This window comes from Oreochromis niloticus, linkage group LG20 (genome assembly GCF_001858045.2).
Source record: "Oreochromis niloticus isolate F11D_XX linkage group LG20, O_niloticus_UMD_NMBU, whole genome shotgun sequence".
NCBI classification, from domain to species: domain Eukaryota; kingdom Metazoa; phylum Chordata; class Actinopteri; order Cichliformes; family Cichlidae; genus Oreochromis; species Oreochromis niloticus.
The window spans coordinates 9539631-9564765 of NC_031984.2; the positions used below are offsets into that span (position 1 = coordinate 9539631).

The 25135-nt window shown below is 38.1% G+C and overlaps 3 protein-coding genes across 7 annotated transcripts; 1 reads left to right on the forward strand and 2 right to left on the reverse strand.

Moving 5' to 3' along the window:
* Positions 1 to 2772: 2772 nt before the first annotated feature.
* gtsf1 (gametocyte specific factor 1) lies at positions 2773 to 6079 on the reverse strand. 4 transcript variants are annotated; one of them, XM_003438904.4, is made up of 7 exons: positions 5935 to 6079; positions 5107 to 5207; positions 4894 to 5000; positions 3891 to 4017; positions 3696 to 3785; positions 3184 to 3241; positions 2773 to 3103 (listed from the first exon to the last, which is right to left on the reverse strand). In XM_003438904.4, the coding sequence occupies exons 1-7, from the start codon at positions 5964 to 5966 to the stop codon at positions 3028 to 3030; spliced, it is 591 nt and encodes a 196-aa protein (XP_003438952.2). In that variant the 5' UTR covers positions 5967 to 6079; the 3' UTR covers positions 2773 to 3027. The 4 variants fall into 4 exon arrangements, with proteins under 4 accessions (XP_003438952.2, XP_013131195.1, XP_005448513.1 ...); XM_013275741.2 differs by having other exon boundaries at positions 5107 to 5222; positions 5935 to 5981; XM_005448456.4 differs by lacking the exon at positions 5935 to 6079 and adding an exon at positions 5764 to 5904.
* A 675-nt stretch (positions 6080 to 6754) lies between these two features.
* letmd1 (LETM1 domain containing 1) lies at positions 6755 to 15897 on the forward strand. Of its 2 annotated transcripts, none has more exons than XM_019349954.2 (9): positions 6755 to 6918; positions 7205 to 7359; positions 8145 to 8260; positions 9774 to 9856; positions 9987 to 10173; positions 11282 to 11383; positions 11505 to 11657; positions 11741 to 11837; positions 15034 to 15897. In XM_019349954.2, the coding sequence occupies exons 1-9, from the start codon at positions 6803 to 6805 to the stop codon at positions 15042 to 15044; spliced, it is 1020 nt and encodes a 339-aa protein (XP_019205499.1). In that variant the 5' UTR covers positions 6755 to 6802; the 3' UTR covers positions 15045 to 15897. The 2 variants fall into 2 exon arrangements, with proteins under 2 accessions (XP_019205499.1, XP_003439136.1); XM_003439088.5 differs by having other exon boundaries at positions 6757 to 6918; positions 14379 to 15897.
* On the reverse strand, positions 15511 to 24031 carry cd63 (CD63 molecule). Its single transcript, XM_003438906.4, has 8 exons — positions 23825 to 24031; positions 23048 to 23135; positions 18002 to 18190; positions 17781 to 17855; positions 17587 to 17685; positions 17236 to 17379; positions 16268 to 16351; positions 15511 to 16086 (listed from the first exon to the last, which is right to left on the reverse strand). The coding sequence occupies exons 2-8, from the start codon at positions 23111 to 23113 to the stop codon at positions 16021 to 16023; spliced, it is 723 nt and encodes a 240-aa protein (XP_003438954.1). The 5' UTR covers positions 23114 to 23135; positions 23825 to 24031; the 3' UTR covers positions 15511 to 16020.
* Between the last annotated feature and the right edge of the window lie 1104 nt (positions 24032 to 25135).

Below are 25135 nucleotides of genomic sequence, written 5' to 3' on the forward strand. Positions count from 1 at the left end.
TTAATAGACAGCATGGGCTCCTGCTAGCAGTTTCTCGTTGATAGTACACAATTACATGAGTGGCTGGTTTAAAAGGGGCACGGTGACATTTAAGCATGCTTAGTGGCAAGGTTATAAGTTCAAAGTCAATACAAGCATCTTCATGTTACACCATAAGCACTCATACAGGTAGTAACACAACCATAAGCGGAGGCTGTAGCTCATTGAAACATATGGGTGTTAATATATAGAACAGAGGTCCTGCAGACTGGGTACAAATGCATGAAAAATAAAAGGTAAAAACAACCTTAAGTGTCTTAGTCAGGCTTTTATGTCGTGTCTTGCTTGATCAGCTTCAATGATCCTTGGCATGGATTCGACAAGTGTCTGGAAAATTACTGGTAGGGATTGGGGATTGTACAACAATCTTAAAAAAGAAATTCCCCTATTTGGTATTTTGATGACGGTCGTCATCAAAAGGTCAAACATATTTAATGAAGTTGAACTTCATCATTTTAATCATTTTAATATTTATCAGAACCTTCATGGATGGAGTTAATGTCATTTTGTAGGATACCAATCCCAGAAATATTATACTACTACAAGTACTATAAACTTTTTATTGATTTGTAGAGATGCTTTCTAATAGGACCGAAAAACCTCAGAACAAAATGTTCCCTCACTGCATAATAGAGATCTCGGATCACCTCGCCTTAGAGGTCAAGGGTTCACATTTTTTCTTTAGTCTATCACCTGTTCTTACAGATGGTCACAGAGCAGTGCAGCGCCTCCGTGGACATTTCTAATAATAGCCACAACTAAAATAGACAGTCATCACATGAAATCAATAATGCCACTTAGATATGACAGAGTGGACTGGCATGCTGCCCCTCACACTTGGATTATCGTGACACTTGTAACTGAGCTCACTCTTATGCAGCAGCTTTGGATGCATGACAAAGTTAATGCCAAGAGAGAAATGTTCTTTATACCTGGAAAAGCCACATGTTAAACATGCCGGACAATAAGAGAAGATCTTTGAATCGATGTGTGATAATGAAGTCAAATGAGTTTCTAAAGTGACGGAACGTAAAGAGAAAGAGTGAATGTAGAAAGTTGACAAATAGTGCCATCCAGAGGTCAGAAAATGACAGTTAATACACAGCTGTGCTCAGACTGATCTTGGGTATGAATGTCGCTCTGGCCTTTTCATGGTTCCACATAATCCACACACGGTCACATATTTACATATATTCAATTAAATCTTTTAATACATGATGAGGGCCAAAGCACATTATCTTCTAGTTACTGATCATGATTCACTACAACTGGTAGTTTCTTTTTGCCAGAATAAAAAGGATTTGTTTGACAGCACTTACTGGATTGACCAATACTCAGCACAATGTGAAAGTCCAAGAATTCAGTTAGCATCTAAGGACAATTGTAGATTTACAAGAGTTGGGAAGGCCATTTCTAAACAGTTCAAACTTGTCCTTGGAATTCCCTTACCTGGATGATTCAGCATGCATCAAGACAGTTCAAACCACTGTATGTAAGTTCAGGAACAACCCAGGAATCACTAAGGCTGAACCCTTTTATGAACTGGAAACCAGTGTCACAGTTTACAGTGTTTTCCATTGCCATGGTCTTAGAAAGTGCTGACAAAGAAAGACGCTCCTGCTCCAAAACTGACACCTTCAAACTCGACTGAAATTTCCAGCCCACGTGGATGAGCCTTCTGGAGTTTTATGGTTGGATTAGACAACGACAGAACTATCTGGCCACAATGACAAGAGGCATGATTGAAGGAGCAAAGGTGAGGCTGTGGGGATGGTTTGAAGTCAATGGCACTGGTAAATTATAAAAAGTGGAGAGAGTAATGAAGGAGGATGATGACTACCTACAAATTCAACTTCACCTCAAATCAACAGCTAGACAGTTGAAACTTGGACACAATTAGGTTTTTACTTCAGTTTATTTTCAAGAATTTATGAGCCCTGCCCACAGGAAATTTAAGGGCAAATTTAAAAAAACCCCCAAAACAAAGATTTTACCTTGATTAAAAATTACAGCCACCTCTAAAGGCCCAGCAGGACTTTACAAACCTCTCAAGTCATCTCAAACTGGTTTCTTGAACTTTGTGTTCACGGTACTCAAAAATACCTCCACGTCATCAGAGCTATATCCAATAGAGCACTTTTGCAATGTGGTGGAACATGAAATTCCAGTCATGGATGTGCAGCAACTGTGGTGCAATCATGTCACTCAAAATCAGAGGACTGTGATGAAATTATGCTAAGAATTCATTCCAACTTATTTTTATACGGTACTAAAATACAGCTACCTCAGGGTGCTTTATATTGACTTAACCAGTCAAGGCAACACTGAAGTCAAAGCGGTCCAACCTGGTTTAAGTGTACATATGCATGCGGCACAACTAGAATAGCCCAAAATAAAGTTCATGTTACACCCCAAGCAGCCTGTTTAAAATGGCTGCATTACCTCCTCAAAATGTCTTGAAGTTCTCCAGAGGCCTGGTAATGAACTAATCATTTGATTCAGGTGTGTTGACCCAGGGCGATATCTAAAACCTGCAGGACACCAGCCCTTGAGGCCTGGAGTTCCCCCACCCCTGCTCTACACCAACTGTTTTTGGTGATTTAATCAGACCTTGTGACTTTATGTCAAGTCCCGGATTCTTGCTGCGACTATAGGACTTGAAAATTTTGCCTTTAAACCATCTTGAAGCAGTGCATAGCATGTGACTAAAAAGAAAATAAATAAACTTACAAGTTTCCTCACATAAACAGCTTTATTAAGCAACAATGCAGTCTGACTAAACAGTGAGGATGCTAGACACGACGAAAAAAAAAAAAAGTGGACATATCACATCATCGTAGTCTGCATCTGGCAGAAGGCATGAGTCACATTGAGGGAAAGTTAAAAAAAAAAAAAAAATGTTAAGAACAAATTTAAAAAGGGAAATAGCTAAACATGCAACAGGCCTACAATTAGCTATCAGGACCTGCAGTAAATACAAATTATGGCTTAAAAACCAGACCATGGAATGTCACTGGGTGATCTAAACGTTGGACCAAGATTATTGGTGGGTCTTGTTTCCTGTCTGGTGGGAGAGAGGCAACAGTTAGAGAACACAGAAAAACTACTGTTAGCTGATGCCGACTGATCGAAGAGCTGACTTACCTTGGCCCAATGGTTTTGGTTTCACCCCACACAAATGGAGCAGCAGTGTTATCCGCCTCTGCAAGATGGGACAGTTACCTTAATACTTTCAGTAATTAATGTCTCAATGTCTCAGGGTGCAGCACAAAAAGTTTATATTTCAGGTCCATTTAAGATCTCAGACCCATTCTTAAAATGGAGTATTGTTTCTAGGTAGGATCTAGGTGAGAAACGGGATATTTCACATTTTACACAGTTGCAGTTCATCACAACAGGCCTGAGCAGTCTTCCAGAGTTAGAGTTTTATTCAGTAATATTTACTAAAACTAGCAACTGAGACCATTAACCCAGATGAAGCGTTTACAGAGGTCACAGATCAAGTGAGCATAAGCTTCAAGCAGGAGGAGCAGTTGTCTTCAGCTTTCCATTACAAGGAAAGCGAGCCTAAAGTACTTTAATGCTTGATTAACACAGCCAGGTTAAGGTTAGTTATCCTTGTGCCAGTACCAAGATGATGAGGTCATAAGTCATACCTTGATCCCAATCCTCAGTCATGTTTGGGTTAACCCAAGTGCTGACTGGGACATGCCAGTTACAAGGTCCATTTGAACTTGAACTTCCATCTATAATAGGGTTGTAAAATAAGAAATATTCACGATGTTAAACATGATTAAATTTAAGTTAAAAAAAAAAAAAAAAAAAAAAAAAAAAAGGAAAAGCAATCTTACCTTCTTCCATGTCCACAGGAACTCTGTCCTCACAGGTCTCAGTGTGGTGAGCCAGCTCATGTTTGGGGACCAGGTGGCGAGCATTAAAAGGGCAGGTTTTTAATTCACGGGCCAGTTTGGGATGGTTCTGCAGAGAGTTTATATAAACAATTAAACTTCCAGTCATGGCTAAAGTTTAATTCAAGCCAGGGAATTACTCGAGACCAGTACCAGCTTCTCCATTTAACAATTTCTCTTCTCCCTCACCCACCAGTGGAGAAAATTTGGCTACCTCAGTGCTGTGATGTTCTGCTTGATAAAAATAATTTTAAGCGCTGGTTCAGCGGTTAGATTATTCAATAGGATGCTGTTTAACTCAGCTGCATGACACCGAGGCCCTTCTAACATTTAATCTACCCTCAATGACGTGAGAAGAAAGCAGTAATTTGAATTTAGTTTAAACTGTGCAGGGCTGCAACATCCAGGCTAAGTGCTGCTAATATATTGGTGACTAGAAGCAAATGCAACTGGCTAATACTGAGGTCAGCTAAACCAATTTATATAAACACAGAATGTCTGTTAGTGGCCTAAAGAGAGAGAAAAAAAATAAAAATAAAATAAATACTAGTTACTATACCAAGCTACAAAACTAGGAATAAAAATTCTCATTAATTGAATTCATTCATTCGTATCACAAAGTTATATTGCATCATAAAATCAATTTTAAGAAGACTTTAGTACAAGTCTTAATTTGCTCACATTTGTATAGACAGCCTGCCTGATGAGGCTTAGGTGCATTGTATCTGACAGTCACTGCTTTCACAAAGTGTAATGTTTGCATTGTAATGGCTGCTGTGAACTTCTAACAAGGCCAAACTCTCTTATAAGATTAAAACCATCACTGGAACTATTGAAACTAAAAAAACGAAACGAAAATGAGTAAACCCAAATTGACAGACTAATGTAAAATAGAAAAAAAATACAACTAAAACTTAAAATTTTAAGATACTAGCACTTGACGCACCTTCCTGCACTTTATGATGTGGTAAGGAAAGCGGCTGGACCGGATCTTGTGGTTTTTATCAAAAGGGCACTGAAGAAGTTTTTCTGGGTCTGTGTTTCCTTTCCCATCTTTAAAGGGGGTGAGAAGCAAATGCATTAACTTAGCATTTAAAAGTACTGACAACACCGTAAAATGTTTTTAAAAAAAAAAGAAAAGAAAAAAAGTTGGTTTTACCATATTCCTCCACCAGCTGTGCTGGCTCTGCAGAAGAGGTCCTGCAGGGACTGGTGGTGCTTCCAATTCCGAAATTGCTCGCCATCTGTAGCTGGGATTTACTGTGGGCAGGCAAACTGTTTAAATTAAAATATAACCACCCACCCCCAAATACGCTTGCACTTTGGTAATGCCAACACATGACACAGCATTCACAAGGTGCATAACCACATTAACCCTTCAGCTCTGCACGTGTGCAACATTTTTCTGTCACCCCAAAGTGAGCTTAACTTAACCTGCTGGTTTGGATTAATTTTAAATATAGAGAAGAAGAAAAAAAATACTCCTAATATGTGTATAAAGACAGAAACATGAGTGACCTTAGTGAATGAAGCTAGCTCTTTTCCCCCAACTCTTTGCGTCGCAGTACACGTGCAGGTGGTTCCTACACCCCCTGTTCTTCTTTGACCTGATTAAACATCTAACGCACTCTTAACTGCAGAGTTTAATATTAATTTTTCATGGCTTTTATGTTCATCTTCCAGCTCACAACTCCCATGATGACCAAATATTCACATTTGACTGATATAAAGCCATTCTTTATGGCTAAAATAAGTCGCAGGGCTACCTCATGGACACGCTTCACAGTACCTAGCTCATCAAACGTTCAAACGTTACCGTAAAATATGCAGCAAGAAGAGCTGGCCCGTTTCCAAAATCTGTTAGCAAAAAGTTGCCTAGCTACTCAGCACATTGCCCGAGACACGTGAATTTTAAACACCTGCACTTAATTTTTGTAAAGTCTGTAGAAAATACATCAGATAAAGCCTAGAAGCGGTTTAAAATTACCGTGAAAGAGAGCCGTTTCTCTCAAAAGACATCAAGCAACCAGAGCCGCCCCACTTCTTTAAACCTCGCGAAGAGTCACGTGATTAGCACTTAAAAAAATTATTTACTCTACAGGGATTTTAACTTTTAAATTTTACTTTTTAAAAAATCTTTTTATATGAACTATGAATTCTATCAATAAAATGTGCAAACTGAATCTCTGGTTTATGGTGGAAGAAGCAGCTAATTAAATTAGTTGTCCGTGCAAAAAGTACCCATTCATTTTTAAGTAAAGATGTTAAATAGCATCAATAAAACATGCTAATTAAATTGCACTGACTTTTGGAAAAAGTTACGAAATTAAATGAACTGTTCAAGCAAAATTAAGAGTACAGTAGACACTACTGATTACGTGTAAAATGTCAGTACTCAAAGTAAAATGCTAACGTAAAAGTACACAGCTACTGGCAAAGAAATAGTATAGAGAATAAGAAAAAATTTGAAATTCTTTAGTGATTTTAAAAGGTTAGAAATCATTGTATTAGAGCAGCGAAAACAACAAAATGTAATATACTTATACTTATAATGAAAAACTTATTTGTAATTGGACTTATTTGTATCACATCATATCATATTTTTCTTATATTATAGCAGACTTTTTATTTTGTGAATGGATGGTTCATTAAAATATGAAAGAGTCAATGTTTTTAGAATGCTTATTTACATTTATCAAAGAAAGAAAGCTTTTTTGGCATCATTTTACACACTTAGCATGTAGCATGTGGCTCATATTGAGCCTGGCACCATTTTTTTGCCATTACGGTAACTGACTTACTTTTATCTTTGCTGTATATGAGCGTCATTACGGTAAGTGCGCTGGCTGTCAAACATGGCGCTGTCCTGTTCGAGTCTGTGTAGTCAACTGTCTTTAATCCGACACTGTCGTCTGGGTACAAACAGGATAACACATGGTCTTCACTCTCCCTACATGCTCTGTCAGTTCAGGTATATATGAAGCCGTTTAACATTGTCGCTTCCATCATTTATCATTTTTGTTTTACTCGTGTTTCGTGAACCTTTGCTAAGCTAGCTATACCTACCGGCTGATAAGAGATATTGAAAATAAAATAAAATAAAAATTAAAGTACGTTGTTGATATTTTCATCAGAGCAATTATTATATTGTGATTGGTGCATACCCTAACGATAAAGAGCAATCATTTTTAATTCTTTAATGTACAAACAAAGATGTTATTCCTTTAATGACAGATAATATCTTTCCTCTCTGACAGACTGCCCCTGTGTAGACACTACTCATCGTCCGAAGTCAGACGAGGTTTTGCTCGTTATGTTGCCTCCAAACTCCAGTGGGCTAATACCAAATATGAAGATTTCCTTAAAAAGCGATTTCCCCGCTTTTTTCTGCTCTATCACACTTTCGTGGAAGGTAAGCTCACGGTTTACTCACATCTGAGGTCTCCAAAAACACTACAGGAGTGCCCTGTGAGTCTTGTTAGCCCAACAATGAGGTTGGGAGACCTGACTAGGGACCAGGAAACAGGCTGCTGTAGTACATAGGCACCTTATATATGAAGGTTTTTGAAGATGAAAGTTGCTGAGAGAGAGAGAATTCAAGACCCAACTCATGATCAGAATCTGGAGTTAAAATAAAACATTTATACAGGGACATGAATAGCCAGATTTCTCATAGTCCATGACCTTAATATGATCGTTTCACCTGGTCTACTAACATCAGGGTCCTCAGGGTCTTTACTTCCTGTATGGATTTGTCTGCTTCTGTTCTAGAATTGAAAAAGCCTTTTGGATGGTAGGTGAAATATCTTCAAAAACCTAAAGAAGTCCAGTTGTCTTCTTTCAAACATCACCCCATTGGCAGCATTATATTGAGAAAACACTGTTCTTGTCCATCACTTACCCAAGCTTATTTTTTTCAGGTCCTGCAAGTCACATTTTCATTTTACTCTATTAAAACTGCATTAAACAAGCAAACAAACATTGCATACTACACACTGTTTGTAATATACAAATGATTATATAATTACATCATTTTGTGGCCCCAATCTAAAGTGAACATCTACAGAAGTACAAGCAGGCCCAGGAGTTGGTGTCTAAATAAACAGCATGCTACAAAGCACTTTGTTCTAAGAGTCAAATAATATTTTTAAATCTACAGTAATATTTAAAACAATTTTTTTCTGCCACTCATTCCAGGATTCAAGCTCCTTTTCCGAGATGCTAAAGATATCAGGAGGATAAAAGCAAAAATGTGGTCTGATGGAGTAAAGTTCCAGGATTTGCCTTACAGGGACATGGAGAAACTCAGACAGGTGGGTCTGTTTACCACACTGCACACAGAAATACCAGAATTTTCCACACATATTAGAAATGGAGGGAATCAAACTGCTTATAGCTCAGTGAAAATGAGTACTTTCCTGATTATTATTAAATTTTATTAAATGTAATTACATTTATTTTGTTATTATTAAATCTGCAATAAGTCAGAAAAAAAATTATTTGATGTTTTTTAATCTTTTAAATTGCAAAAGTTTTGAATATACTTGATTTTGATTGTTGATATGATGCTATTGCTTCTGAGTGTAAAATTTTCTCTTGCCTGTATTCTGTCTAATGGCCAGCAGGAGGCGAACTCTGGTTGCAAAAAGAAATTCACTTGTATAGAAATTACCTACTGCTTTTTTTTTTATCTGGGATCTTTTTTTAAAATCCTTTTCTTCATACATTCACTCTTAGCAAAAAAAGTTGCGTTTTATATCATGTTATTTACCAAAATATGATGCATTTTGTCACAGAAAATCCAATATAATCCTATTTTATTTAGATTTTCGATTGGAGTATTATTAGTGTAATACCGGCAATGGGAATTCATGTCGGGTTAACACCATCTCTATGCACACAAATAAAACCAGTTCTATTTTGTTTTGTCACTAATTGTCAAAACTGTTTAAAATTTTAAAGGCAAATAAACTATTATATTATTTAGGGCAGTCATCAGTTTGTATTCATTAAAAGAATAAATAGACAGAAAAACAGAAATCAAGATCAAAATAACAAATGAATATATTCTAATTTAAACACCTAAAATGAAAAGGCTTAAATCAACCATAAAAAGAAAAAACGAACACCCACTGTTTGAACCGGTCATAATGAGTTAATTCTGTCTGATATTAGGTTAACAGGCGTGAGGATTTATCAAGATGCGAGTACTTCAGGTGCATTAGGGGTGGGATGGCATGCCTCAGGAGGTAGAGAAGGTCATCTACTTTATCAGCATTGAAAAAAGTGTAATGCTGATGTAAGCAATGCTCTTATTTATTTTTGGCAGCTTCTTCTTTTTGATCAGTTCAGTGAAATGTCTGTTTCCAACTCTTCTTGTCTTCTAAATCTTCCCTTTTCATGCCAACCATCGGCATTTTCTGTCAAAACAACCGTAATGCTCCTTTTTGTTTTGATTTTTCTTGCTTGTCAGCCTCATCTTCTGCATCCTTCTCCCGATAATCCCACTTCCTCCCCTCCACACATCTCAGCCGATTCATCGCACTGACTTTGTACGTCAGGTTTTCAATCTGAGCTATCGCTCTGAATAAATACTAATGGTATTTAAAAATTAATTTCATAATCGTGAAGACTGTAAGAGCATCTTTTAAGGGGAAGGATTAGCGTTTAGTCACCCGTTCTCATAAATTAGTGTAGATTTTGGTAGAGTTTCAATTCCTGTGGTTATGGCAGTGCAGTATTTTTAGTTTATGCATTGTCAGTGTTTCAGGGCTGTAATGTTTATTGTCTCACAGTAACTTGGCTCACTTGACTTGTGTTTGACAGTTTCGCAGAGACTTGATCAAGGCCATCCCGCTGGTGATCATATCCATCCCTCCCTTTGCCAACTACCTGGTTTTTGTCTTGATGTGAGTCCTCTTGAAATAACCATCTCATTTGATTTGCAGGCTTATTTATGTTGCTGTCCCTGTTCATTAATCATTTTCTGTCACTTATTGTGCCTCACTCTGCTAACAACACCTCCTCCTGCATCGACAGGTACTTCTTCCCCCGCCAGCTCCTGATCCCTCACTTCTGGACTCCCAGCCAGCAGCTGGAGTTTCGGAGAGTGTACCACTCCCTCAGAGCTCGGCACCACTGGCCGGTGCTCAAAGAACTTGAGTACACGAGTCAGCAGGTCAAAAATGGTCACTTACAGAGACAACTTAAGGACCTGTGTGCAAAAGTAAGTATCTGGAATGTGTAGCAGTACTGCTTTCTGCTTGCAAAGTACACTAATCACTCACGAACAGTTTTTACAGTGTGGCCCCTTATAACGTTATCTTCCTGAATGTAGCATGAGTTATCAGGGAATAGCTAGATATTATGTCTCAAAGTAACATCTTCATTAATGTCAGAACCAAAGATTTTTCAGCAGAACATTGCCCAGACATCACTTTGCTTCTACTGTCTTGCACTAAATCTGTAGCATATCCTGCCAGCATCTCTTCCAAAGTTAAGGACACGCACACACATCCTCTTGGCTCTGCACATGATGTAAGAGAAAATGTGACTCATCAAACTGATCTATCTTCTTCCCTTGCTCAATAACCCAGCTTTGCACTTGCATAATCACTAAAGGCTATCCAGCTGATGATTTGGTTAGATTTTAGTGGTGGAGAGCCAAGCGCATGCGCACTATGACCTGTCTGTGGTTATTGTGCTCCATGCATGTGTCCTGGCAGCTTTCTTGGGTGCTTATAATCTTGTTGCCATTTCATCACTTGTCTGTGCTTGCCCTGCTTCTAGTACTAACCCATGCTTATTGGGGAAACACCTGATACCTGTGGTTTGAAGATGATCTGTGCAAGTGATCTGGCCATTACAGTTCTGTCTGAGAGATTCTTACGCTGTCCATTTTTTTTCCCCACTTCCATGTCGACTGTGAAAACTGACTCGCCCCTCTTATTAAGACAACGGAAATCCTCACTCGTAATTTGTCAGTGGTTTTAAAATAGTGCATTGTTTTTCTGCTCTGCTAAGTATTCTTTCGCACAGTTTTTCACTTCAAACATTGGACACATAGCTGGGATACTTGGCCAGTTTGCGAGGATAACTGTCATTTGTTTTCATTAGAAACCTACAACTTATTTGTTACATTTCAAACTGTTCATTATGGATGCACAAGTAGTAAGTGCACCCTAGTTCTCATTCTTCAGTTTAATAAACATTGCAGGAGTCAGTCATGATGGTGCCTAAATGCCAGAAAGTTTGTCTGTGAACTGTGTGAAACAGTACAGATTTGCAGATCTGTTCATTTCTAACCAGTACATGTATGTTTGATATTTGTTCAGGTCCAAAGTGGAGCAAACCCCAAGGCGTCTGAAATCCTTGCTATTCGAAGCCTGTTTTCTGGACCTCCTTTGGGTATAAGGAGGATGAGCGTTGATCACATGGTCAGTAAAACTCCTCCACTTTTCTCTCACATTTTGCACAAAGACACTTTTCTGTCTCATTTAACAGGAAATGCAAAAGGCTTAGTAGAGCCTTCGTATTCATGTTTTTACGGCTAATCAGAGACACATCAGCCCGCTGCTCTTCTTGACGCCACGGCTCCCCGGCTTCTTGATTGGCCAACGGCTGAGCAGCCATGGGCTGGAGTTGCTCCAACTGGACCGGGGCCTCAGTAGACTGGGCGTTCACCAGCTGAATGACTCTGAACTCAGACAGGTCCACCACTCTCCATGACTTTATACACTGAATACCTTCCTCTGTTAGCCATTTTATAAATACTTGATGTTTCCTCCTTTCAGGCTTGTTATCTAAGGGGCCTCAATGCTGATGTTCTTGGTGTTAACCAGTGTCGCGAATGGTTGTCCCAGTGGCTTCAGGTGTCGAGCTCATTGAAAGGTATTATTATTATTTGGATTTGCAGTATAGATTCTTTTTTTCTGTCACCTAACCTAAAGATTTTGATTAGAGCCAAAGAAAAATCACCAGAATTGTAATAAAAATAACTTTACCAGTTTCCTTAAGAGGATTTATGTGGAGAGAAATTTCCAGACAGAATATTGCCCAGATTTCTGTCTAATAAAGTAGCTGAGACTTGATTGCTTCTACTGTGCTTAACTGTATAGTCAGCCCCAAAATGTCCATAATGAGTCAGAAAAACCATGGAATAAAATAATAGTTCAAAATGTAAGTAAATATGAGCCTAAACTAAAGGTCCCTATATAGAAATGAGAGTTTCTGGCTTTATGCATGTGTATGTGGGGCACAATTTAGAGTTGATGTGATTTGTGGATGCTGTGGATAGCAGAGGTGCAGCACATCTGTTGGATGTACACTGCTCAAAAAAATTAAAAACACTTTGAAAAGACATCCGAAAAGAAATCATGCTGGATATCTATATTGATATGGACTGGGCAGTATGTTAGGAATGGCATACTGTGTGATGGACATGGAAGTTATCAACCTACAGAGGGCTAAATTTAAAGACACTCTGGAAGTTAAAGTGAAAAAGTTATTTAACAGGCTCGTCCTTTTTGCCGAAATTTAATTGATCCCGGTGCTGCTGATGGGTTAATGACCTTCTACAGCCTGTCCCCGGAAATCTACCTGCTCTTGAGACTGCACTGAAAAACACAGCAAACCTTCTGGCAATTGGACGCATTAATGTGCTATCCTGTAGAAGTGGGACTACCTGTGCAGTCTCTATATCAGGGGTCCCCAATCCCAGTCCACGAGGGCCGGTGTCCCTGCAGGATTTAGATGTGTCCTTGATCCATCACAGCTGATTTAAATGGATAAATTACCTTCTCAACATGTCTTGAAGTTCTCCAGAGGCCTGGTAATGAACTAATCATGTGATTCAGGTGTGTTGACCCAGGGTGAGATCTAAAACCTGCAGGGACACCGGCCCTTGTGGACTGGGATTGGGGACCCCTGCTCTATAGGGTTCAGGTATTGCCTCATGTTACCAGTAGTGAGACTGACCCTAGCCAACGAGTGAAAGGGCTGTCAGAAAAGATGAGCAGGGAAAAAATGTCACTGGCCCCCATGAGGTAAAATCATTCCTATTTTCAGGGTTGTCTCACTGCTGCCCCTCCAGTGCACCAAAAAAGCTGAAACTGGTTATAAACACACTCTGCTACTTAACTGACCAGATCAACATCCCAGAAGTTAGTTACCTTGATGCTATAGTATGATTAAAAAGTGTTCCTTTAATTTTTTGATCAGTGTATAGGGCTCAAACTGTCCCACAGATCATCTCTGTTAAACCCCCAGTGTATTTGGAGGCAAATGACTGGAATGAGTCTGTACTGCTATTTGGCATGATTCCAACAGATGGCGCTCCACTAAACTTTTTTTTTTCTCTAAACAAATGAAACACCCTGCAGATAATGGCTGATGAAATATACTGCATGTTTATCTAACATATAAATAATCTTTATGAAGATTAACCAAGCCTTTCTCCTTCCGTGTACTGCAGTAGTATCAAAGTTTTAAGTAGCTACAGAAACAGTCTCACTCAACAACACGTGTAGTGACAGAACAGAAAATTATTTAATTCTTATTTGAATATCAAGTGTCTGCTTGTATGTCAATGTTAATACTCAGTTCATTCACTGATGCAGGAATGTACTCTAAAGTTAAACATTTAAAAAATCCTAAATCTGAAAGGGCATTTAATTGGAACCCAAATTCATTATAATTCCGCATTACCTGTGCATGTTGCATTTATTGTTCAGTGCATGCCCCTAGATGATGAGCCAGTGAACTTTCTAGAGGTGTTCGATGCACAGCTGATGGCCCTAACAGAACAGTGTGAACAGCCTGATAAGTGGACAAGTTGCTGCTCTACAGGTTTATGCCAAGTCAAGGAATAAGATTTTTTTGACACTGGCAGCATTTTTTGTCTCTCTCATAGTTCAGAATCTGCTGACAATTACATTTGAGCAGGCTTTGCTTTGAATCCAAGTACAATTCAGAAGGAAGGCAAGAGGGATTGCATTTGCCGAAATTCAACTGTAAACCATCAGGCTATTGTCTGACGATGATTGTAGCTTTTTAATCAGCTTTATCAAGATATTCTGCATTCTTAAGTAGCGGCCGGACACAAAAATCTTGGCTCTGTTAGGTTATACCCGAAGCCCTGAAAAACTGTTCAGAGGCTAAATCTGCATACTAGCTAATGTGATAAATGCACATTGTCTCCACACATTAAAAAAATAGGAACTACTTGTTCTATGTACAATAGGCTAGACAAAATATCCACTACCTTTTGTGACTTAAAGATCAGGCTTTGAGGTATATTTAAAGCATTTAGGGTTGTTTTTTTTTAAGATAATGCTTTAAAAGACCTTTAAATACTTCCTAAATGTTGCATGATTCTTTTACAGCTATTACATTAGCATATACTTTTTACTCTCCTTTCTTTCATTTTTGCAGACTCAGAGGTGTCACTGCTTTTGCACAGCATTGTATTTCTCTCTGCAAACTACCCAAGTGGTCCCAGCCATCACTGACAGGAAACCTCATGCTATCGGTTGTTGTGCTTATACTCTCTTACGTGCACTGAAAAGCAAAACTTTCCAAGGGGTTTTCATCAGCTCCTTTTTGGAAAGGAAACAACATTTTAAGGCTGTTTTTGGCAAGAAACCTGTATGACCATTTCTATTCAAAAGACTTACCACAAAAAAGAAGGCTTTGCAGTTGCAGTTAATAGCATTTAAAAACAAGATGAATCCATTGTCATCTATTAGAGATTAGTGCTATAAATGTGTATTACCCTCAGCAGGGTATTGAATGCACTGAACTATATTTACTGGTGATGTGGAAGTAATGTCATGATTATCTATTGCTGTATGTGAACCTTGCTACCATTTTTGCATGTGTGAACTGATACATGTTATTACACTGTTTAAGTTCAGGAGTTCCTTTTCGTTGGTTATATTCTCAGACACATTCCATTTAAAAGAATTACAATAAGATGGGCATGTTTGTTTTTACATTTCACATCAAACATGTCCTGTATTTTTTTTCATGCCAGTACCTCACTGTGTGCTTTTTTTATATACTTTGAATATTGTTTACCATGATCAAGGTTGTGGGTGACAGGACTTGTGGTGGGTGTGAAGATGAAGAAGAGTTATAACCTGGTTGACATCAAATACCAGCAGACAATAATGGAAGTCCCCGAGAGTAACTATGTTAAGAAAAAGCCCACTGGTGGCCCAGCTGTAAAGTCATTCAAGCTTGTTTGTGTGATGAGATGCCGAACTTCTTGCACATGAATATTCTCAAAGTTTTTGTTTTGTGGCACAGCACACATTTCTGATAAGCTATCACTTTATTGTTTACCTTCTTATTGTTTTGAAAGACTGGAATGACATTAACTTAAGTGCAAAATTTGCTGTAAGCCCTTCGCCTGCTTTCTGGTTACTCCTACGAAGAGGAAATTCCTGTCGTATCTGCTGGTGACTTGTGTAAAGTATAAAATTGAACATGTCATCGCTTCCTGTGCCTTTTGCAATAACACACAGAGTTTATCTGAAATAGAAGATGCAAAAGTTATGTTCTGTTTGTAAATTTTTTTTATTATATTATTTGCTCTGCAAATTTTCAATGTTGTGTTGTGCCAATATTATATACAATATCTTGGAAATGTGTCTGAAATAAAAACCTTAAAGGTGCATTTTTCCTCCTGTATTATTTTTATACAGAAAATTCAGATGAAATTTAAAAGGTCTTTAATGAAAAAATTTAAAACTGGAACCCAGTATGACGTATAAACACCAAAGCAGTTCAAAGCGTAGAACAGATCCAGGAACACCAAAATAAATTCAAGTTTACAACAAAGCGAGCAAAGTTAAGAGAGAACATTCATTTATGCTAATATGACACTGTACATTAATCTCCATTTCCATTCCATGTACAGCATGAAAGCAGAGCCATTAACCTATGAAAATATTATCTGTATGAAGAAAATTATATTCTGAGTATTATGTGAAAAGTATGATGAACATTTTAAAATATCCAAATGAAGAACTTTGTGAGTAACCCGAACAGTCAACTCCTCTTCTGGTGTCGATCACATAACTTCGTAGCCGCTCCGGATGCCTTTCATCAAACAGCAGGCAAACACAATACCCAGTAACTGGAAGGAAGAGCGAAAATGGTCATCATTTTTGTTTACAACTTACTTTTCAAAAACTAAAAGTCTGTAGAGTCCAGAAGCAAGATGAGCAACAACACATTACCATAGTAACAAAGGAAAATAAAATGAGCTGATAGACTCTTGAGTTTAAGAGCAAATTTTGTTTAATGGTGTTACATACCTGCAGGATAGCAATAACAATCGCTGCTACTATCACCCATAAGATGTTGTTCTTCAGTACTGTCTCCAAAGCAGCACTACAACCCTAAAGAGAAAAAACAGAAAAGTTAGAATTGATCTCCACTGTGTCTGAGAAAGGTTAACTCTGTATGCTTGTGAGCTTTTTGCTGTTTCGTTTTTCTTTCCTTCCTTCCCTATTTGAGGTTCTACAAACCACATACTGTGACCATGATAGCAACTACCTCAACCATTTGCTCGTGCACGTAAAACAGTAAATCTTTTTTTTTTGTTTTAGTCACTAATCTCCTGGTGGAAAATTTGTTTCAGAGATTTAACTTTGGAGGTACTCTGTTTGCCAGTTGTATAGTCTGTGAGAAAACAGCACTAGGCTTCTTTGCTTTGTAGCCTCAAACACTTTCCTTAAGAGTTTATGACCTCAGACACTCATTTAATAGCACAAAGTCCATTTTATAAATTATGCTCACTACCGGATTCACAAAGGATGATTAACTAGTGCGCACTCATTGCCTAACAACATACCAATCAGTCGTTAGCAAATGAATTTGCAGTTCCGTATCCACTCAATGCACTTGTCACGTCCAGTTTCAAAACACCACAATGGTGAAAATGCTCAGCTTGAGGCTACAGAAAAGAGCTAACCTCCGAGTGACATCACAAATGCTACATCCATCTGTTTAAGCTGGGGAATTTCTAAGTATCTAAGTATTTGGTCCACTGTGTGTGCTTGGCACAAAGCAAGACTGTTACGCAGCTGGAGTCATGTTTCTAATATTTACATGCCATCCAGCTGCAGTTTGATAACAATTATCTACTGTATGTCTCTTTAGCTTGCCAGATATATATTTTTTAACCTTTTTAAGCAACATGCTGATAACTTAGATGTTTTACTAAATAAACAGGACTTAAGAATTAAGAAAGTGAATTTCAGGTTAAATAACCCCTGCTTACCTCCTGATACACTTTGCTAGTGTCAGTCATGGTTCCTTTTCCACAGCCTTTAGTGACATTCTTGCAGCACGAGTCAGGCACAGAGTTTCCTTCGCTACTGAAGCCTTTCCAGTCAGAAGAACTGTTCACACCGCAGCATTTCAGCTGGAAAATGCAAACAAGTCAAATGCACAGCATTTATCATGCTCTGCAGCTATGAACTTGACATGTAGAGAAAAATGATATGGAACACATTGTTCAAACAGCAACAATATCCTGTCATACGAAACTTACCAACAGGATGCAAAGTGTTTTGACAGGGTGGTACCATACTAACCAAACAGTGAACAGGAACATTTACAGTGAACTTACGTTCTGCTGCAGATTGTCCACAGCCTCTGTGAATTCTCGTGTGCCGTTCTTATACTTGCTGATCATGTCAGTGACGCTATCGTGGACGATAGTTGAGAGCTACACGGGAGGCACAACACACAAAACATCGCAGCTCAAATTAAAACCACACCTTCTGCAGGGACTCACATAAAACAGATGTATTCAACACTTACCTTGTTTCTGAAGACATATCCAACAATTGCTGCTGCAATCTCAACGATAACAATCAGTGAGAGAAGGACAGCAAACTGAGGGAGGAGAAAGGGAACAAATGAGGAATTGAATGATCTACCTGAGTGGTTGTCACACAAATAAGCAGCAATTTTTACAATGAAATCTCATGCAAAAAAGTTAATAAAAACAAAGTTACTGCATATGGTGCTGTGTGAATTACCGTGGTGACCATGCAGTAGTTTTCTTTGAAGGCTCCACAGCAACCAAAGAAGCTGATGAAGAAAATCACCACACCAACTCCGATCAGGATAATGGGAGCTGCCGAGGCAGTGGGATCAGTGATCTTGAGGGTTTTGTTAAGCGATACCTGAACCATGATTCCAACCACAATCAGTGCTAGGCCACATAGCTGCAAGAATAAGAAGAAGTTAGACTAGAGTGAATTCATGGTTCAAGGTTCTTTATTTGTCACATGCATAGTTATACAAGTATAACACACAGTGAAATGTAACCTGACACGCTCCTCGACATGTGCAAAAAATGGAAGGGGGGGTAGAGGAAGAACATTATATATATAGTATACACATTAGGTGAATGTGGGGAAAGGTTTATAATTTCTTTTATTTGGTCAGAGGGGAAATGCAATATTTTATTTGGCTATTTGACAAAAGTATGGTAGCAAAGAAAAACAACAATAATTTGATTCTCATTAGCAGCTAAACAATAAAACTGTACCAAATACACTTGTGTTTTTGTACATCCAGGTACCTGACTGTGATAGGGATCAATCTAGAAAGTGTCACACCTCTGTGCCAGTTATGGAGGGTTTAATAGGTGCATGTTAACCTTCTCTGCCAGTTGGCAGCAATGCCAAGGGGTAATGGTAAATGGACTGATTCTTATATAGCGCTTTTCTACTCTCCCGGAGTACTCAAAGCGCTCTATACAACATGCCACATTCACCCAATCACCCCCATTCAAACAAGCACTTTCTTTCTATACTTAGTGCTTCCTAGCTTAATTCATACACACTCTGTAGGATGCATCGGAGAGCAACTTGGGGTTAGTATCTTGCCCAAGGATACTTGACATTCAGACTGGAGGAGCATGGGATCAAATCACTAACCTTCCGATCAGTAGCGGACCTGCTCTACCTCCTACAGCCACCTCAAGGGGGGGCAAATTTCCCAAGACAAGTTTTTTATCTTAATATAGCTACTACAAATTTTAAAGATTGGAAAAAAAGCACATAAATTGAGACAAAAGATCTGATTATGGTATGATTAAATCAATTTGATTTTTATATTATTGTACTTTTTCATTTCATGTTAGCAAACAACATGAGAAATGTCTAAAACAAAAGAGGAAGTTGCAACATTTTTCAGTCCCTGAATGCGGATGTAAAACGATCAGATGATACAATGATACTGTCACAGTGTCACTGTCTGGTTTGGGTGATAAGAGCAATTCATTCGATCTTTTACAAACACTAATGTCTGACCGCAATCAGCTGTGTTCTTGAGCAAACTGTATTCTTTTTACTTTTATTCCCTTTTAACTCAGTCCTGCCACTTTTCTGATACACATTTGTTCAGCTGTGCACTTTTTCAAGCAAAAAAATATATCTATCTATCTATATCTATATACAGATATAGATATCAGAACAGGTCTCATTAACATGTCATATCAAACATCATGTTTTGAATGACTAACAGTATAGAATAGCTAAACTACTACTGATAAATAACTGAAAATGTAAACTGTAAAATGTAGACCTATGTAGATATTTTAAAGCTTTTGTATAAGGTGTGAGTAAGACTAAATTATTCATTAACCTGTTTTTATCATTCTTGATACACATGGGCGAGGGTGAAAACAAATATATTGTGGCTGGAAATACCACTGGGAGTCCCTGAAGAACAACTTCAGCTCCCAACAATATGCTCACTATTGTAGGGGTTTAATATTTTGAACATTTAAGGGAAAAATAACAAATGTTTTCATACCAGTATGAAAACCTGATACCTCTCCAGCCTCAGTGTCAGTCACATGTTTGCTATGCTATCCATATTAAGGCCTGGCTGCTGCTGTAGATCCTTCTGTGTTGGCTCCACCAATGTAAATATTTGAGCCTGAGTCAAACAAACAGCTAATGGTTGGTGTAGGAAAATATAAAGGAGTGAACAGAGAAGCCAAGCAGAGCCCAGAAAGTCCCAGAAATCCATAAGAGAGTATACTTCGTGTTTCCTGAGAAGGAAACTGTGGCAAAATTTGGGGGCTCCTGCTGCCATCACTGAAGAGCTAATCAACAGGCAGATTAGATTGTGAGATTAACATACAAGACAACTGTGCTGTTGGAGTTCACAACACTCATCATATTCGGTTATCATTGAAAAGATATAGAAGATTGTACTGAATAGATTTTCAATAGCTCTCTCCAGAAACTTTATTCGAATGTCTATTATTCAGCCAGAGGCACTAGTTGTGTTGCCACTCTGATCTGAAAAACAACAAAAACTTGCGCACACTAGCAACACAATAGGGCTGAAACTCACAGGTCACACACCATGAGGCTCCAGTTTACTTATTTACAGTGTCTACAGGTGTAACCAAAGTCCTTTTACAAGGAAGCATCACAACTCAGCAACCATAGTAGAAAGAATTCAGGTAGTAATTTTAAAATCTTACTCGAACTGAATGGGGAGAAGACAATAAATGTACAAACCAGATGTAGAAACTAGCCAATCAAATACACACAGTTTCACGACATTAATTTTTCCCGACTCACTGCGGCCACCACATGATCGTTCAGCAAACAGATAAGGGAGTGACTGTTTCTTTATTTTAAGAAACTGTATGCATTATTTTAAAAGTTGTTTTATTTGACATCCAAAACCCTTTATGTCTTTTATGCCTGAGCGAATGAAACTTCAATCTAAAAAAAAAAAAAAAAAAAGTGGCAAAGGCTAGAAAAGTCTTTTATCACAGTGCTGTGGCTCTGGCTATGATCTTGTTGCAAGACAAACCGAGACTTCATTAATGGATCAAGAATCATAATCTCTGCTCATCCCACGTATGGATAAAGTAAACCAGAAAACACTTTGTAGCTTCTTTTTGTTGGTAATCTTTCCATATGCATTTTGCTAGGGGTGTCAAACCAACTGGCTGCAGGTATTTTGCTGATTGGCCAGACTTGTACCTAGCAGGTCTTTTGTGGGTGAATCCTGAGTGTTAAAACAGTCAGTCTATGGCTACGAACATCCTTTTTTACTAACACTCCCACAAGGCAAAGCGATGTCAAAATACATAATGGTGCAACCAGCTGAGGAAATTTCACAACATGTCAAAGCGCTGCTCAACACTGCGAAATCCACTGAGTATCTCCTATATGGGGAGTTGTCAGTGAGTGAACACTGACATGTTTCTTCAGTTTTCACTTATACTTTCTTGTTTAGCGTGCAGGGCTCAATTTTAGCTATTTATTAAGTAGTAAATTGTCAGTAACCAATGTCAATACAAAAAGGAGTCAATGTTTTCCCCATCTTGTCCAGAGCTTGGATTTTATTCTGTACTAATGGCAATAAAGTGAGTACATCCACTAAAATTGTATTTCTAGAAAGACATTTTGAGAAAAAGGTCAAAATGTGGAGATTACAGTTGTTGTTTCCTGACAAACCTATTCAAATCGCACTTCAGAATCAGTTTTAGTAACAAGGAAGGAAATAATGTCTCATTTAGCACATAAACACAGCATGGTGATAAGTATAAGAAAATTCAAAAGATGGTTCAGAAAGCTGCACCTGATCACATGGAAAAACCACACAAACCTGGAGGAGTTCACTAGATGCCCGATCAATTTGTTTCACTAACTCATAACTAACTTATATATGCCTCCCCACATCTGTTTACAACTACATAAGTGTGCTACACACATTAAATTATTATATATTGTTTATAAATACTGACCAGAGAAGAGTAAAATAAAGTGTCCCAATAAATAATGAAAATAATGACAGCACTTCTAAAAATGTGCACTGGGTGGAAAAAATTAACAACACCAAAGTGCATCTAAAACAGTTTATTGATTAAATGCTTTATAAAAGATAACATTATCTCAACAACTATGATTCCCTGCTCACTCATGACCAACAAAAAAGCTCTTAATAGGAGTTGAGAAAATTGCCACCTAAAACAAATAAACAGAAAAAGTATTTATTTCTGCCTAAGACTGTAGGGTGCTATAAAACAGGGGTTTTCAACTTTATGTGCCCAAGACTGTCAAATTTAAAGGCATGCTGGTGTTCAAATGTGGATAAAAAACAGCCTTTATATCACCTGAAATAAAGACAATGACAACTTTGACTGTATTGTCAGGTTGTGTATTATTTTCTTAAAGCAATTTCTTTTTCATTTTCTTTAGATTAAGTTAGGTTAGGTTTTATGATAACGTGTTAAAATAATACTGCTCAGTTGACTCAAAATCCCAGGGTACACCTGGAATTGAGGAAATGCTCAAGGAAATGCTGCTGTAAAGACTGAACTGTTTACCAAGTATAAATATTAAATAAGGGGACTTAAAGGGAAGTTCTGCCGAAACAGCTTTGTCATTTTTACTTCCTCTTGTCCCACCATAAATAACAGTTTGTAAAGTCAGAGTTAACTGTGCAAACACCAGCTTACCAAACGTTATGGGGTGACTAAGCAGGAGGAAAAAATGATCTGAAGTCACATGGTACTGCAACACTTTGGAAATCTGGTCATAAGATTCACATTCCTGCCTCTCTTATACCCTCTCTCTTAAGGTCTCAAACACACCATGAAGGTGATGTAAAACTGACTAATCTTGAAAAAAGTTCACTAATTATCCCATTAGATTTGATTTAAACACAAAACTGAAACGAATGAGTCATGCAGCGTGGATTAAGTGAAGAAGGCAATGGGTAATGTGACTTTATGTGTGTGTGTGTGTGTGTGTGTGTGTGTGTGTTCATCATCTGATTTTACAAACGATTCCATCCTGTATGCTCAACTTTTAAGCCAAAGTCACAGTGCTAGTAAAAGGAGAAATGTGACAAAAACGGTCCTGAAATGAAAATAGCGCAGATCAAGAAGATAAGCTGAAAAGATAAACTTATACCAGACAACAGTGTTGTTTTCCTTCCTGCAGTTAGTTTTAGGTGGTTTCCATGTCCACTCTGCTGTGTTTTGTTTCTTTTTTCCCATAGCCCAGTTTTACTATAAAAGAAATGGGATTTCTGCTACTTACCCAGAAGATGAAGTTGAAAAAGAAAACTAGATACTTGACACATTTCATTCCTCCTGCTACACCCATGATGAATGACGAAGATCCGTTTCTACATTAAAAAAAGAAAGCAAGTTTATTGCAAGTTTTATTCTTAACTGATTACATCAGCTGTAATACGAGCAGCTGAAGGGTGGAAGAGCTGACTCATTTTCAGTAGGACACTAATTCTCATTGCTATAAAAACGCTTGGTGATGAATATTTTTAAAGTTAGATCAACGCGTCACACATTTCGCCGATTAATTAGTATTTTTTGATTTACTAATTAAAAGTTACGAAGGGCTCTCAAAAATGTTAGGACTGTACGTTAATGGCATAACATAGAGACACATAAAGTTAGGAAACATGGAATAACACTCAATAATTGGAGTAAACTGAGAAGAGTCTGAGGAACACAGCCCCCCCACCCTTAGCTATGACCGTTAATCACTACTAGCAAGCAACAAAACCAGCTTTGTCAACGAGTCAAACTCTTTACACAAACTGCCATGATCAAATTACAGTTAGCTGTTAGTCTGAAAACTGAATTATTCTTAAATACACACAAATAAGTCTGCAAATTAAGTTAAAAGAATTACGATAAACCACGCTTATCTACATTAGGCGACATTTTTCTTTTGTCTAAAAGAAAAGACAACGAAATCGTTAGACGCACCGTTTAGAAAGCGACCCAAAAATACCGGACGGGAAACAGTTGGGGGGGGGGGAGTTGTCTTTTTCGGCACTAGTTTAACACCTACCTTTCAGAAGAACTTTTTAAAATCTTGCCAAGCGAAGACGAAGTTGAAACTGTAGTGGACTCTGCTGCGTTTCGCCGTTTATACTCCCTCCTCCTCTTTCTTTCACGCTCTCTGCTACCTCCTCCTTTTTTTCTGTCTCCTTCACAACTCGAGAAGTGCTCTTGTGGCACAACTCTACCTTTCCGAGTCTGAATGCTGCCTTCAGGGCCCCCTCGTTAAATGCAAACTCCTACCCACCGTGTTGATGTTTAATATTGTAACGTAGTCGATTTATGTTAGGATATGTAAAGATGTATCGGTTGATTAACTAGTTGGTGTTATTGCAGAATTGGGGTCAGGTTGAGGTATGGGAAAACCAATATGTTAATAATTCTAGAACTTTCTACATAGCAATCAGTTTGACTTTCATTTTTCTCATTTTTAAATGATCCCCCTAAATCCATCCATTTAGAAACTGCCCTGACTTGTTTACATAGTCTAGAAGTTTGAATCCGTAACATAACTCAATGAATCACCTAGAGATAACTTTAATTAGTATAAATAGAGGTAACGCTACCGCCACAGCATCATGTAAGCCTAGTGTCACTTCATGTCAACTGTTTGTCTCTGTGTGCATGTTGTTATAAATACCGGCGTTATAAGCTGCTAATTAATATAAATTTGTTGTAAGGCATTAACAACCAATTTTGGGTTGTCATTAAAAATGTATTTTCTCTTTTTGTCACTTGTAAATTTGGTTCACATTCTCTTAACATGATACTATTGTTGAAAATTTACACCAGTTTACATCAATAAAGCGCTACTGATTTAAATGATCCACCAGTTTTCACCAGTTTGTATCTTACAACACAAGAGTAGCTTCCTGATTGATTTTTGGATGTTTTTGCAGATCATCAATCTGCAGTGTACATACAGTATACTGTATGCACAAAGCCATGTGCATACATGAGTGAAAATGTAAAGTGTGACACAAGCTATGTTGCATACACAAGTTACGACACAATGTGTGAAAGGTGGACTCCTCATATATTTCCCCCTTTTACACACTAATGTTCTTATCATGTGATGTCACATCATTTTACCGGGGAACCATTGAGAGCGTCCTCTGCTGCTACATCACTATCTGGCACGGGAACTGCACCCTCGCTGAAAAGAAGTCTCTGCAGCGGATAGTGAGGACAACAGAGAGGATCATTGGAGGCCCTCTCACATCCATCTCCCAACTCTATGAGAGACACATCATCTGACGCATGAACAGCATAGTGAAGGACACTTTCCACCCCTCACATGCACTGTTCTTCCTCCGTCCAT